At 61.1% G+C, this 12,674-nt stretch overlaps 1 protein-coding gene across 1 annotated transcript; it reads left to right on the top strand.

Moving 5' to 3' along the window:
* Positions 1-489: 489 nt before the first annotated feature.
* Positions 490-12,664, top strand: ZNF687 (zinc finger protein 687). Its single transcript, XM_072358635.1, is given in 10 exon segments — positions 490-584; positions 4,734-6,988; positions 8,121-8,299; positions 8,663-8,839; positions 9,547-9,709; positions 9,943-10,239; positions 10,339-10,451; positions 10,595-10,736; positions 11,058-11,158; positions 11,160-12,664. Coding segments are annotated over 9 exon segments (3,777 nt in total). The 5' UTR covers positions 490-584; positions 4,734-4,753; the 3' UTR covers positions 11,530-12,664.
* The last annotated feature ends 10 nt before the right edge of the window (positions 12,665-12,674 follow it).

The following is a 12,674-nucleotide window of genomic DNA, read 5'->3' as shown; positions in this document are numbered from 1 at the left end:
GCCGAGGGCTCCCAGCCGATGGGGTGATGGGGGGGCGGGCCTTCGCCTTGAGAGACAAGCGTCTCTTCCAATGGGAAAGCAACAGCTGGGCGGTGTCCTGAGCGACGCTGCGTGTGGCCAATAGCAAAGCGCCTCCTTGATGGATGGGCACCCAACTTTAGCCAATGGCAGGAGGGAGGGGGCGGGCTGGTTTGATGAGCGCAGGTTTCAACCAATCAGCGGGCGGACTGCTGGCAGAGCCGCCAATAGGAAGCCGCGAGGGCGGGACCACACTTTCAATGGCCGCCCCGTCCCCCAATAGATACCCCCGGAGGGGGCGGATCCAGCTCCGACTCACCTCCTCCTCCACCAATAGCGAGTGCAAGCGGCCGCGACCACCCACGAGCGACAGCACCTCTGACCAATGAACGCGCGCGAAGCTACGAGTGACATCCGGATGGTCCAATAGCCCGGCGGCGGGGGGCGGGCGTCAGGGTCCGGCGGCGCAGGGCGGGGGGCGCGGGCCAAGCAGGAAGTGCTGCGGAGAAGCGGTCGCCGCCGGAGGGGTTGGGCCGCAGCCGGGCCCGCCGGCCGCTCAGCGCTCGGTAAGGCCGCAAGGAGACCGGGGGGGGGAACGGGAGCTTCGGATCCGGGGGGAGGAGCTTCGGGCCCTGCGGGGGAGACCGGGGCCGGGGGGGGGGGCCGCGATGGCCGCCGAGCGCTGGGCCCGGAGGGTGAAGGTGCCGGTGTTGGGGGAGGGGGCGGCCGCGTTTCGCTGCGCTTTGAGCCCCGGGAGCGCCCGGTCCGGCCGCGGGATGGAACGGCGGGTGTTTCTTCCCCCCCTTCCATCCCCCAAAGGAATTGAGGCCCTTCATGGCCGCGTTCCGGTGCGGGCACGGCTCGTATCGCCGCCATTCCCCCCCCCACCACCATCACCGGGCGGCCCCTTCCCGTCCCCGGCCCTTCCCAGCTCTGCCCCCCGCCCCGCGTTCCCCAGAGCCCCGTGGAGGTGACGGAGGTCCCGCCGTGCCCCATCCCAAAGCTGGGGGGTCTTTGTGGTACCCCCCCCCCCCCCCAAACGATACGGCATTGCGGCTCCGTGGGGGGGGGGGGGTGGCTCCGTTTTGCGGCCCTGCTCGGTGTTGGGCTCCGTGTTTCCCTCCATTGGGCTCCGTGTTTCCTTCCCCGTTTCCAGAAGCGGCCTCAAAAACCCCAAAGCTGATCCCAGGTTGGGAAACTGGGAATGCTGGGAGCTACTGGGAGGCTCTGAGCGCAGTTTGGAGCCCGTTGGGGCTGATGGGCGGCTCTGCCCATCACTCTGGGCTCTGCGGCCATGGGGGGATGTGGGGTCACTGTATGTCTCAGTGAGTCCTTCTGGAGCCCCGCTGCGCTTCCCTCCGGCCTCCCTGACTTTATTGGCGAGGTTTGAGCCTGAGGGAATGGGCTGTTTTGTTTTGAGCTCTGTTTTCTCCCTCTTCTCTCAGTCCCCCGAGTCCCTCCTGCCCTCATTTCCCAGCAGCTCCGCTCACCATCAGGGAACAGGCGGCCTTTGGGGGGGGGGGGGGGGGCTGCAGTTCCTTCCCCACAACAAACTGCAATGGAAGAGCATTACTCCAAAGGAATTGGGGGGGGACTCATTCATGGCAGCAGCTGCCTTATCTATGGGTCGGACCGCCAGGTGTGGGCACAGCTGCGGTGCTGCTGAGCCCTTTGGGGGGAGCCTTGGGTGCCTGCAAAGCACCTGCCGGCATTCCGAAGCTCCAGCTCTCAGCCCAGCCAAGTCGTCGAAGGGTTCTGGATCTGCGCCGCCGCCGCTTTGTTTGGTTCTCTCCTGCAGTCAGCAGATGGTGTTGGGCTTAATTCTGGTCAACGGACAGCACTGTAATCCCTGCGGCCGGGCTGCGGGGCCGTCTGCTCGCTGTGGTCAGGGTGGACTTGTGCTGTGCTGGGGGGGGGGGAAGGACACTGAGATCACTGCAGGGTTGGGGATGGGGGCTGCACGGCCCCTTCCAGCACAGCTGTGCTATGATCCCATGGTTCTGTGACCCATAGGGTCCCTTCAGACCCAGCCATGCTGTGATCCCATGGTTCTGTGACCCATACGATCCCTTCAGACCCAACCATGCTGTGATCCCATGGTTCTGTGACCCATAGGGTCCCTTCAGACCCAACAGCACTGTGATTCTATTCCCTTCAGACTCAACCTCACTGTGATCCCATGGTTCTGTGACCCATAGGATCCCTTCAGGCCCAACCATGCTGTGATCCCATGGTTCTGTGACCCATAGGATCCCTTCAGACCCAACCTCACTGTGATCCCATGGTTCTGTGACCCATAGGATCCCTTCAGGCCCAACCATGCTGTGATCCCATGGTTCTGTGACCCATAGGATCCCTTCAGACCCAACCATGCTGTGATCCCATGGTTCTGTGACCCATAGGGTCCCTTCAGACCCAACCATGCTGTGATCCCATGGTTCTGTGACCTGTAGGATCCCTTCAGACCCAACCTCACTGTGATCCCATGGTTCTGTGACCCATAGGATCCCTTCAGACCCAGCCATGCTGTGATCCCATGGTTCTGTGACCCATAGGGTCCCTTCAGACCCAGCCATGCTGTGATCCCATGGTTCTGTGACCTGTAGGATCCCTTCAGACCCAACCTCACTGTGACCCCATGGTTCTGTGACCTGTAGGATCCCTTCAGACCCAACCTCACTGTGATCCCATGGTTCTATGACCCATACGATCCCTTCAGACCCAACCATGCTGTGATCCCATGGTTCTGTGACCTGTAGGATCCCTTCAGACCCAACCTCACTGTGATCCCATGGTTCTGTGACCCATAGGGTCCCTTCAGACCCAACCATGCTGTGATCCCATGGTTCTGTGACCCATACGATCCCTTCAGACCCAACCATGCTGTGATCCCATGGTTCTGTGACCTGTAGGATCCCTTCAGACCCAACCTCACTGTGATCCCATGGTTCTGTGACCCATAGGATCCCTTCAGACCCAACCTCACTGAAGACATCCAACATGTAGGAGCCGCTCTCAGCACTGACCTCTTCTTCATTTCTGAGCTCCTCTGAAGTTTGGCTGAATCCCTTCTGGCTTTGAGCTGACAGAACTAACGATAGGGCTGGCAATTAGCGAGGTTGGCTAACGAAGGTGGGCACTGCAGAACCAGGAGAGGCACCCTGAGGGTGGGCAGGTGCGGGTGGGAACCGCAGCCTCGTTAAGTGCCGGCTCGTTAGGATTGCATTGCAATCATTAGGATGGCATTGCAGTCATTAGGATGGCATTGCAATCATTAGGATGGCATTGCAGTCATTAGGATGGCATTGCAATCATTAGGATGGTACCGTGATCATTAGGATGTGATGCTGGGGGGGGGAGGTCGGTGGTGATGTCAGCTCACTGTGGGAGATGCATTGGGGAGAGAAACAGGAAAAGCAGCTTTAAAAGCAGCCGGCCCTGGAAACAGCTGCTGTATTGGGGCTGTGCTGGTGCTGGAGCACAGCTGTCCCTCCTCCCTTCCCCCCCCACAAATGCTCTGCCCCATAGCTGAGCTGCTGGGAATGCTCCCCCTGGCAGACGGCGGCTGGTGAGGATAAAAATACCCCCCATCCCCACCCCGTTGGCGCTGCCTTTGTTTTGCCAAAGAAAAAAAGTAGTTATTTTGTGCTGAAAAAAAATAAAAAGCCCGTCAGTCTCGTGGTTTGAGCTCCCAAAATAAGCTACAAGCTGGCCAGGCAGGTTGCAATGCAGCCACGCTCTGCTGTCTGTGTGGGGGCTCCAGATGCTCCACCTGATAAAGGGGGGGGTTTGGGGTCTGGGTTTCCCCAGGGCAATTGCTGCCCCAATGGGTTGGGGGCCTTCCTGGTAGCAGCCAACAGGAGGGAACCCCGAGAGCTCCGTGCTGCTTCTTCTGCTGAGCAGCTCCATTGGGGCTGGAAGGGACACTGCAAGGAACAGAAACCAACAGCAGCTTCTTGCCATGGGGCTGGGAAAAAGGAGATCCAAGGGAGCCCCACACAAATGGGGCCAGCGGGGTGCACCCAGCAGTGCTCTGTGGGCCCTGAGGAATGGAGCACTGTGGGCTCCCAGAGGGAAGGGAAGGTTTTACCCCATTGCTTTTGGGGACATGTCCGGCACGGCAGCTTCCCTCAGCTTCATGGTCAGTGTTTGTGTCCTGCTGAACAGCAGAGAGAGAAGCTGCACTGGGGGAACAGTGCTGTGGGGCAGGGATGGGTCCTATGGGGTACGGATGGGTCCTGTGGGGCAGGGATGGGTCCTATGGGGCAGGGATGGGTCCTATGGGGTATGGATGGGTCCTGTGGGGCAGGGCCAGGTCCTATGGGGTATGGATGGGTCCTGTGGGGCAGGGACAGTTCTTATGGGGTACAGATAGATCCTGTGGGGCCTGTGCTCTCAGCATAGCAGACATACAGTGAGTCAGGGTGGGTGGCTCCAGCCTTGGGGCAGGTCTCATTCTCTCCTGGGGCGCAGGGATGCTCGGAGCTGTTGTCCCTCCTGGCTGGAGATCAAACAGTGACGCACAGACAGAGCAGTGAAGACAGAGGAGTGCCTGGAGCTGCCCCAGGGCTTCAGGGTTGGGGTTTGAAGCAAAGAGGCAATGGGGTTTTGTGTGGGGGAGGTGGATTCCCATCCGCATACCTGTGGGGTTCTGTTGTATCTCAGGGAGGTCATGATATTGTGCCGCTGATGTTCCCCTGCTCCCTCTTTTCCAGACTCTGCCTTCAGCCCCACCATGGGTGACATGAAAACTCCGGATTTCGATGACCTCCTGGCAGCGTTTGACATCCCCGACATCGACACCAACGAGGCCATCCACTCGGGCCACGACGAGGCTGAGGCTCACATCAAACCGGTGCCCGGTGAGCCGGGTCCACCCGACCACGTCCTCCCCCACACCGACATCACTGCTGTCAGCGTCATCGTGAAGAACACGGTGTGCCCCGAGCAGCTGGACACGCTGGATGGGCGCAGTAAGGATGGACACGGCCTCGGCTCCCGCCTGCTGCAAAATGGCTTCGGGGCGGCCGAGCTGCCCAGGTCCCCCGCAGCCAGATCTGTGGAAGCCGTGGCGTCCTCCAACGGGGAGTGCTGGGTGAAGGAGAAAGGCCCCAAACCCCTGGATATCTTCTCCCATTTTAGCCCCGATCCCAATGAAGACAACGCTGCCAACCTGATCGACAGAGCTCGCGAGTGCAAACCAAAGGAGAAGTCCTTGGCCGTGCCCTCACTCTCCCCGTCTCCCACCCCGTCACTGGACTGCAAAGAGCCCGGGGGGGAGAGCATGGAGGGTCTTCCCCCCACCTTCCCGCAGCCCTTTGAGGGCAGCCAGGCCGGGGCTGTGAGCGGGCAGCCTCCCGTTGTGCCCTGCATCAAGAAAGAGGAGTCCGACTCCGAGGAGGTGTCCCGTGAGACCAACCCAAAGGCTCTGTCTGCTGCTCTGGGGGAGAGTCCCTTGGAGCACCTGAAATCTGTCACCGTCCGCTACTCCGCGGGTGATTCTCCCATCACATCCTGGCCCGGCTCCGACCCCAGCCTGGGCAGCAGTGCCAGCAATCTGCCCGACGTGAAGCACTCTCCCAGCAGCCCCCGGGAGCCCTTCTTTAAACCTTCCTCTCCCGTGGTTCAGAGCCCCAGAATCCCCACTTCTCCAAAGCAGTTGGACGACGTCAACCTCAAGGAGGAGCGTGAAGCTCTGGAGAAGTCGATGGGGAGCCCGCAGAGTATGTCCAGCGCTGAGGAGGAGGAGGAGGAGGAGGAGGAAGGCAACAACAACGATTCCCCTTCTTCCAATTCCTCCCGGCCATTGAAAGTGAGGATCAAAACCATCAAGACGTCCTGTGGGAGCATCACCCGCACGGTGACGCGCGTCTCGTCGGACTCAGAGCCCGGCTCTGCCAAGGGTTCGGCTGAGCAGAGCTGTGAGGACGCTGCTCTGGAGGCGGAGAAGGAGGACGGCATCGCGCTGGAGGTGCCCCAGGAGAAAATGGATCTCTCCAGCCCCTTGAAAGCCATTGAAGGGCCCAAAATTGTCAGCGTGCAACTCGGCAACGGCACCAAGATCAAAGGCACCGTGCTGCCCGTCTCCACCATCCAGAACGCCAGCAGCGCCATGCTGATCGCCGCCAGCGTGGCGCAGCAGAAGTCCGTGGTGCTGCCGGCCAAGACGGGCAAAGCCGTGACCAAGAACATCATCAACCTGGTTCCTCAGGCTCTGCCCAAGGCCGACACGCGGACCAACGCCAGCCCCGTCACGCAGACCACCGCCGTCACCACCACGGCCAACCAGAAGCTGAACGGCACCACGGTGGTGATGGTGCAGCCGCAGAAACCCTCCCCGACCGTGGCGGGCACCGTCATTTCCCGCAGCCAATCCAGCTTGGTGGAGGCTTTCAACAAGATCCTCAACAGCAAGAATCTGCTGCCCACCTACAAACCCAACCTCAGCCCCCCGGCTGATGCCAGCCTGGCGCTGCCTCCCTTCGGGTACCGCTGCCTGGAGTGTGGGGATTCCTTTGCTCTGGAGAAGAGTTTGGCTCGCCACTACGACCGGCGCAGCATGAGAATCGAGGTGACCTGCAACCACTGCACCAAACGCCTCGTCTTCTTCAACAAGTGCAGCCTGCTGCTGCACGCCCGCGAGCACAAGGACAAGGGGCTGGTGATGCAGTGCTCCCACCTGGTGATGAGGCCCATCGCTTTGGATCAGATGATCGGGCAGCCGGACATCACCCCGTTGGTCTCTGTGGCTTCTTTTCCTGCTGGCAAAGTGGCTGGTGTGACTCAGGACGCTCTGAGCGCGGCCAATGGGGCTCCAGAGCTCCCCATCCTGCCCCTGAGCAGCAGCGGCTCGGAGCAGAGCAACTACAGCTGCTTCAGGTGTCTAGAGTGCAAGGAGCAGTGCAAGGACAAGGCTGGGCTGGCCGCGCACTTCCAACAGGCCGTGGCCTCGGGGACCACCAGCAGCACGGTACGTCAGCCCTCCTGCTGGGGGTTGGAAGTGCCTGGAAAGCCCTCATTGCATTGTGGGGCCCTCATTGGGTTGTGGGGCAGCTCCATGGGGCAACACGTCTGGCAAGTTTTAGAGCAACCCTTGGGACTCCATGGGCTAACACAAAGGGGTCCGTGGGGAGCTCCATACGGCGACTCTTGGGGCAACCTTTGGGGCTGTGTGGGGCGACTCTTGGGGTCCCATGAGTCAACACTTGGAGCTCCACAGGGCAACCCTTAGGGCTCAATAGGGCAACAGTTGGAGCAACATTAGGGGACTCCTGGAGCAGCTCTTGGGGCTGCATAGGAGAACATTTGGGGCTCCACGGGGCAGCCTTTTGGGGCAGATCTGTTGCTCATGCCCCAGCTCGGTGCTCGGTGCAGAGGTTTCCTGCACTGGTGGGAGCATCACAGCCCTGGGGATGCGGGCTCTTCTGTCCCCACCCAGGAGGGCACAGTGCCCAGCGTGGTGCAGGCTGACCCCACGCAGCCATGTCGCAGCCCTGGCACTGCTTCCTCTTTCCTGGGCCTGAAACACAAATGGAGTGCAGTGAGAGCAGGGCATGGGTTTGCTTTGCTGTGGGGTGGGGTTGCTGACTGTGGGGCTCCCGCAGCCACCAGGGGACCTCAGGGCAAGCACTGTGAGCCCTGCTGTCCCAGTGCCAGGGCAGTGTGTTCCTCTCCACCTTCTGAGCACTGCTTTCCTTTGCATGGTGGGAATGGGCAGTTCCCGGTGCCTCTCCTCGCTGCTGCAGCGGGGTGCCATCAGGTGCAGGCATTGCAGCCCCACAGCTTGCAGGTTTGCTCCTTGTTCCTGCCTGGGGATGGAGCAGGGAGGGCTGCCCTGTTTCCTCAGCACCCAGGAGCGGCAGCAGGATAATTCCTGGAGCTCTGAGCACCGGGATATGAGCTCAGATTCATTTTGAAGTTGCTTGCAGAGCAAAATCTATCAACAGCCTTCACCGTGCCCAGGAGGCAGAGCCCTCCCAGAGCAGCACAGCCTGCCAGCACCATCCCCTCCCCTTCCTCTTCCTCCTCCCTTTCCCCTTCCTTTCCCCCTTCTCCTTCCTTTTAGGGTCTGGTTGACTCCTCTGCCCCCCCCCCTCCCCCAGGTCTGCACCACGTGCCCCATGATCATGTCCAACCGCTGCAGCTTCAGCGCCCATCAGCGGATGCACAAGAACCACCCGCCCCACGTCTGCCCCGAGTGTGGGGGGAATTTCCTGCTGGCCAACTTCGAGACTCACCTGAAGGAATCCTGCCTGCACTTCTCCCGCAGAGTGGGATACAGGTGGGGGGGGGCACCGGTCTGGGTGGGGGTCTGAGGGGTCTGGGTAAGGGCACTGGGGTGGGTGGGAGTCTGTAGTGTGTTTTGCTGTGGCCTTTGGGCACAAATCCACATCCCACTGCTGGTGTGGTGCTGGGGCTGAGCTCGGTGCGGTGCTTTGCTCCTCACCCCCCCCTCCATCCTCTTGGGATCCTTCCTCCCCCCACATCCCCCAGCATGGCCGTCCCTCGGCACAACAGAAACCCCAAGGCCTCTGCAAGTCCTCCTGTGGCACTGCATCCCCCATGATGGGAACAGGACGGGCAGCTCCAAAGCGGACCCTTCCCAGAGCCAATTTGGGGGTTCCTCTCCCCCCCCATCCCCCAGGTGCCCCAGCTGCGCCGTGGTATTCGGTGGTGTCAACTCCATCAAGTCTCACATCCAGACGTCGCACTGCGAGGTGTTCCATAAGTGCCCCATCTGCCCCATGGCCTTCAAATCTGCACCCAGCGCCCATGCACATGTCTACACGCAGCACCCCGGCTTTGGCAACCAGCAGTCCAAGTGAGTGCCCCTTCCATCCCCTTCCATCCCCTTCCAACCCCATCCAACCCCATCCAACCCCTTCCAACCCCTTCCATCCCCTTCCATCCCCTTCCATCCCCTTCCATCCCCTTCCATCCCTTTCCATCCCTTTCCATCCCCCTTCCATCCCCTTCTAATCCCATCCAACCCCTTCCATCCCCTTCTAATCCCATCCAACCCCTTCCATCCCCTTCCATCCCCTTCCAACCCCTTCCATCCCCTTCCATCCCCTTCCATCCCCCTTCCATCCCCTTCCATCCCCTTCCAACCCCATCCAACCCCTTCCATCCCCTTCCATTCCCTTCCATTCCCTTCCATCCCCTTCCATCCCCTTCTAATCCCATCCATCCCCTTCCATCCCCTTCCAACCCTTTCCATCCCCTTCCATCCCCTTCCATCCCCTTCCATCCCCTTCCACCCCCTTCCAATCCCATCCAACCCCTTCCATCCCCTTCCATCCCCTTCCATCCCCTTCCAACCCCTTCCATCCCCTTCCAACCCCTTCCAACCCCTTCCAACCCCATCCAACCCCTTCCATCCCCTTCCATCCCCTTCCATCCCCCTTCCATCACCTTCCAGCCCCTTCCAGCTCATCCTGAGCTCACCCCAACTTCAGGGCAGCTCTCAGCTCCTGCTGGGGCCGTACCACTCCTCCGGACCCTCTGAACTCTCCTTGCTCCCCACAGGATGATCTATAAGTGTGCCATGTGTGACACGGTGTTCACCCACAAGCCGTTGCTCTCCTCTCACTTTGACCAACATCTGCTCAACCAACGTGTCAGCGTCTTCAAGTGCCCGGATTGCCCACTGCTCTTTGCACAGAAGCGCACTATGCTGGAGCACCTCAAGGTACCGAACCAGATCTGGATGGGGCTGGGGGGAGGAAATGGCTCCATGCTGCAGATCTGCCCCATGGCATCGTGTCCCCAAAGTCCTGATGTTCCCCATGGACGCAGCGTCCCCCACGTCCCCAATGTTCCCACATCTTTTTCAATGCTGCTGATAACTGGAACTCGGGGATGGTTCCCCCATCCATCACAAAGGCAAGGGGGAGCCACCACCATTGCTCCTCTGCTTTACAGAACACCCATCAGCCCCCCAAGCCACGGGAGGAGCCGGCCAAGAAGGCGGCGGTGCTGCTCACCCCAAAGCAGGAGCCCATGGAAACCCCCGTCCCCAAAATCTCCGACGAATCCTCATCCTCCACGGAGGAGGACGACCCTCCCAGCTCCCCCGAGCTGCGTAAAACCAAACGCAGCCGCTTCCAACGCAAAGCAAGCAGCAAATCCAAGGGCAGCGGCTGGACCTGCGGCGTCTGCCACTCGTGGTTCCCCGAGCGCGACGAATACGTGTCCCACATGAAGAAGGACCACGGGAAGGTGAGGGGGGCTGCGGGGCCGCGGGGGGGGGAGCGCTCTGTCTGTGGTCCCCCCACCTTTCTGTCTGTGGTCCCCCCACCTCTCTGTTGTCTCCTGCAGTCGGTGAAGAAGTTCCCGTGTCACCTTTGTGAGCGTTCCTTCTGCTCCGCTCCCAGCCTGCGCCGACACGTCCGCGTCAACCACGAAGGGATCAAACGTGTCTATCCGTGCCGGTACCGCCTTGTGCTGGGCTGTTGGGGGGGGGGCTCTGCTTCATGGGGGGGTTCCCCTGTGTTGTCTTGCACATTGGGGGGACATCAGGGTTGTGTCCAATGGGGGCAGTGGGTGAGCGCCCCCCCCTTACCCTGCCCTATAGGTTCTGCACGGAGGGCAAACGGACCTTCAGCAGCCGCCTCATCCTGGAGAAGCACATCCAAGTGCGGCACGGCATCAAGGTGACCGACCAGACCAAGAGCCAGGAGGTCATCATTGCACGCATCGGGGCCGGTGCCATGCAGGTACGGCTGCTCCCGGGGATTGGGGCTGATTCGAGGCCTCTCTTTGAGCCTGGGCCATGTTGGCTTGTGCCATCCTGCAGGGTAGGAGAGGCCCCATGCCCTGCGGGATCCGCTCTATGGCTACGAGGTCTGCTCCATGAGTGGATCAGCTTCCAGCTGCTGGGAGCAGCTCCAGGCTGTGGGATGGGATTGGGGATGAGGGGTGATGAGTGGGATCCCACGGGTGGGTGCTGGAGGGGCTCCATCCACCCCTGCGCCTGTGTCAGAGCGCTGGGGGTCTGCTGGAGCCGCTCCCCCCAATGCTCCCCCCTGTGGCCGCAGGTGCCCGGCCGCAAGAGGAAGCTCTCCTCAGACGACGGCGATTCGTGCAGCGAGGAGCCCGACAGCACCACCCCCCCCCTCCAAGAACCCCAAAGGCGACCGCAAGGCTCCTTTCCGCTGCCGCAAGTGTGGCTACGTGGCCAGCAGCGCCGCCGACTTCCAGGAGCACATCCCGCAGCACCGGACTGACGAGAGCTCCCACCAGTGCCGCGAATGCGGGCTCTGCTTCACCTCCCAGGTGTCCCTCAACCGGCACCGCTTCATCACCCATAAGAAGAAGAAGGGAGCGGGGGAGGCGGAGGAGCCGGGACCCCGCAGCCCCCTGGAGGGAGCTCCGCACGCGGCCGACGGGGCGCTCTCCTGCACCGTCTGCGGCCGCAGCTTCGACAGCCAGCTGAACCTCAAGACGCATTTCCGCACGCACGGGATGGCCTTTATCCGCGCACGGCAGAACGCCAGCCCTGAGAACTGAGAGCTGCACAGTGACCTTCAGGCCGTACGGAACATCCGCGTGGAGGCGGATGGAACCACTTCGGAACCTCATCCTCTGCCTCTGGGCCAGCGCGGTACCAAAGGGCGGATGGAGGCGGATGGAGGCACCGCGACGTCTGTGCCATCCCAGCATCGAACCCTGAGAGCAGCACCGAACCGCCGCATCCAACCGGAACCGCTGCAGTGCCGGGGGATGAGCACACGGAGCGACAGCTGAAAGGGGGCAACGCCGAACTGCAGCCCCCCCCCCAGCATCATCCCCAGCAGCGCATTGACCCCTCTGTGCAGGGAGGGAGCAGCGCAGGATGGGGGGGCTTTAAGCGCATCAATCGCCTCGTTACGAGTTGGCTTTTCTTTCCATCTATAAGGAGCTGGGCCGAGGGGGGAGAAGCGACCCTCCCAGCTCCGCAGAGACTCCGCGGCCGCTGCTCAGCCCTACGGCTGCTTTCATCGCCTCCCCCCCCCCCAACTCCATCCCAGTGGGGGGGTCCGCGCTCACTGGGTGTACAGTTGTACCATAGACACTAAAAGCGACGAGCAAAAAAAGACAAAAAGCAAAACTACTGTTGTGATTCGGGTTTGTTTTTGTTTTGTTTTTTTTCTGGGGGGGGGAGGGGTTTGCTTTTATTATTTTCAGGGGGTGTTTTTGTTGTTTTTTTTTTGGGGGGGGGCTATTTTTGTTTGCTTTTTGTTTCGTTGTTGTTGTTTTGTTTGCTGCAGCCTCAGCTCTTCCAACCCCCCCCCCCCAATGGGCAGCAAGCACCGGTGGCCATAAAGCAGAACCTAATAACCCCCCTCACCCCACTTTGAGAAGGAAATGACCCCAAACGGCCCCTGACCCCCCCCAACCCCTGCGCTCCTCATCCCTCAATCATTGCACTGTGATCCCCCCCCCCCACCCCCAAATCATTGCTCTGTGATCCCGAATCGCACTGTGGGGTTTTCCAGCACTTCAGTGCCTTCAGATGGATTTCTGTAAGCGTGTGGGGCCGGGGGGGGGGTAAAGGGGGCTCGGGGGGGGGGAGGTCTGTGGGATGATGTTGGGGGGGGGGGGGTTGGTGAGCGTTGTGTGTGGGGTTGTGATTCTGCTTCAGTAACGCTACGGGCACTGCAGAGGCTCTCAGG

Source organism: Excalfactoria chinensis, chromosome 32, assembly GCF_039878825.1.
Source record: "Excalfactoria chinensis isolate bCotChi1 chromosome 32, bCotChi1.hap2, whole genome shotgun sequence".
Lineage (NCBI taxonomy): Eukaryota > Metazoa > Chordata > Aves > Galliformes > Phasianidae > Excalfactoria > Excalfactoria chinensis.
This window is presented reverse-complemented; position numbering and strand designations above follow the sequence as displayed.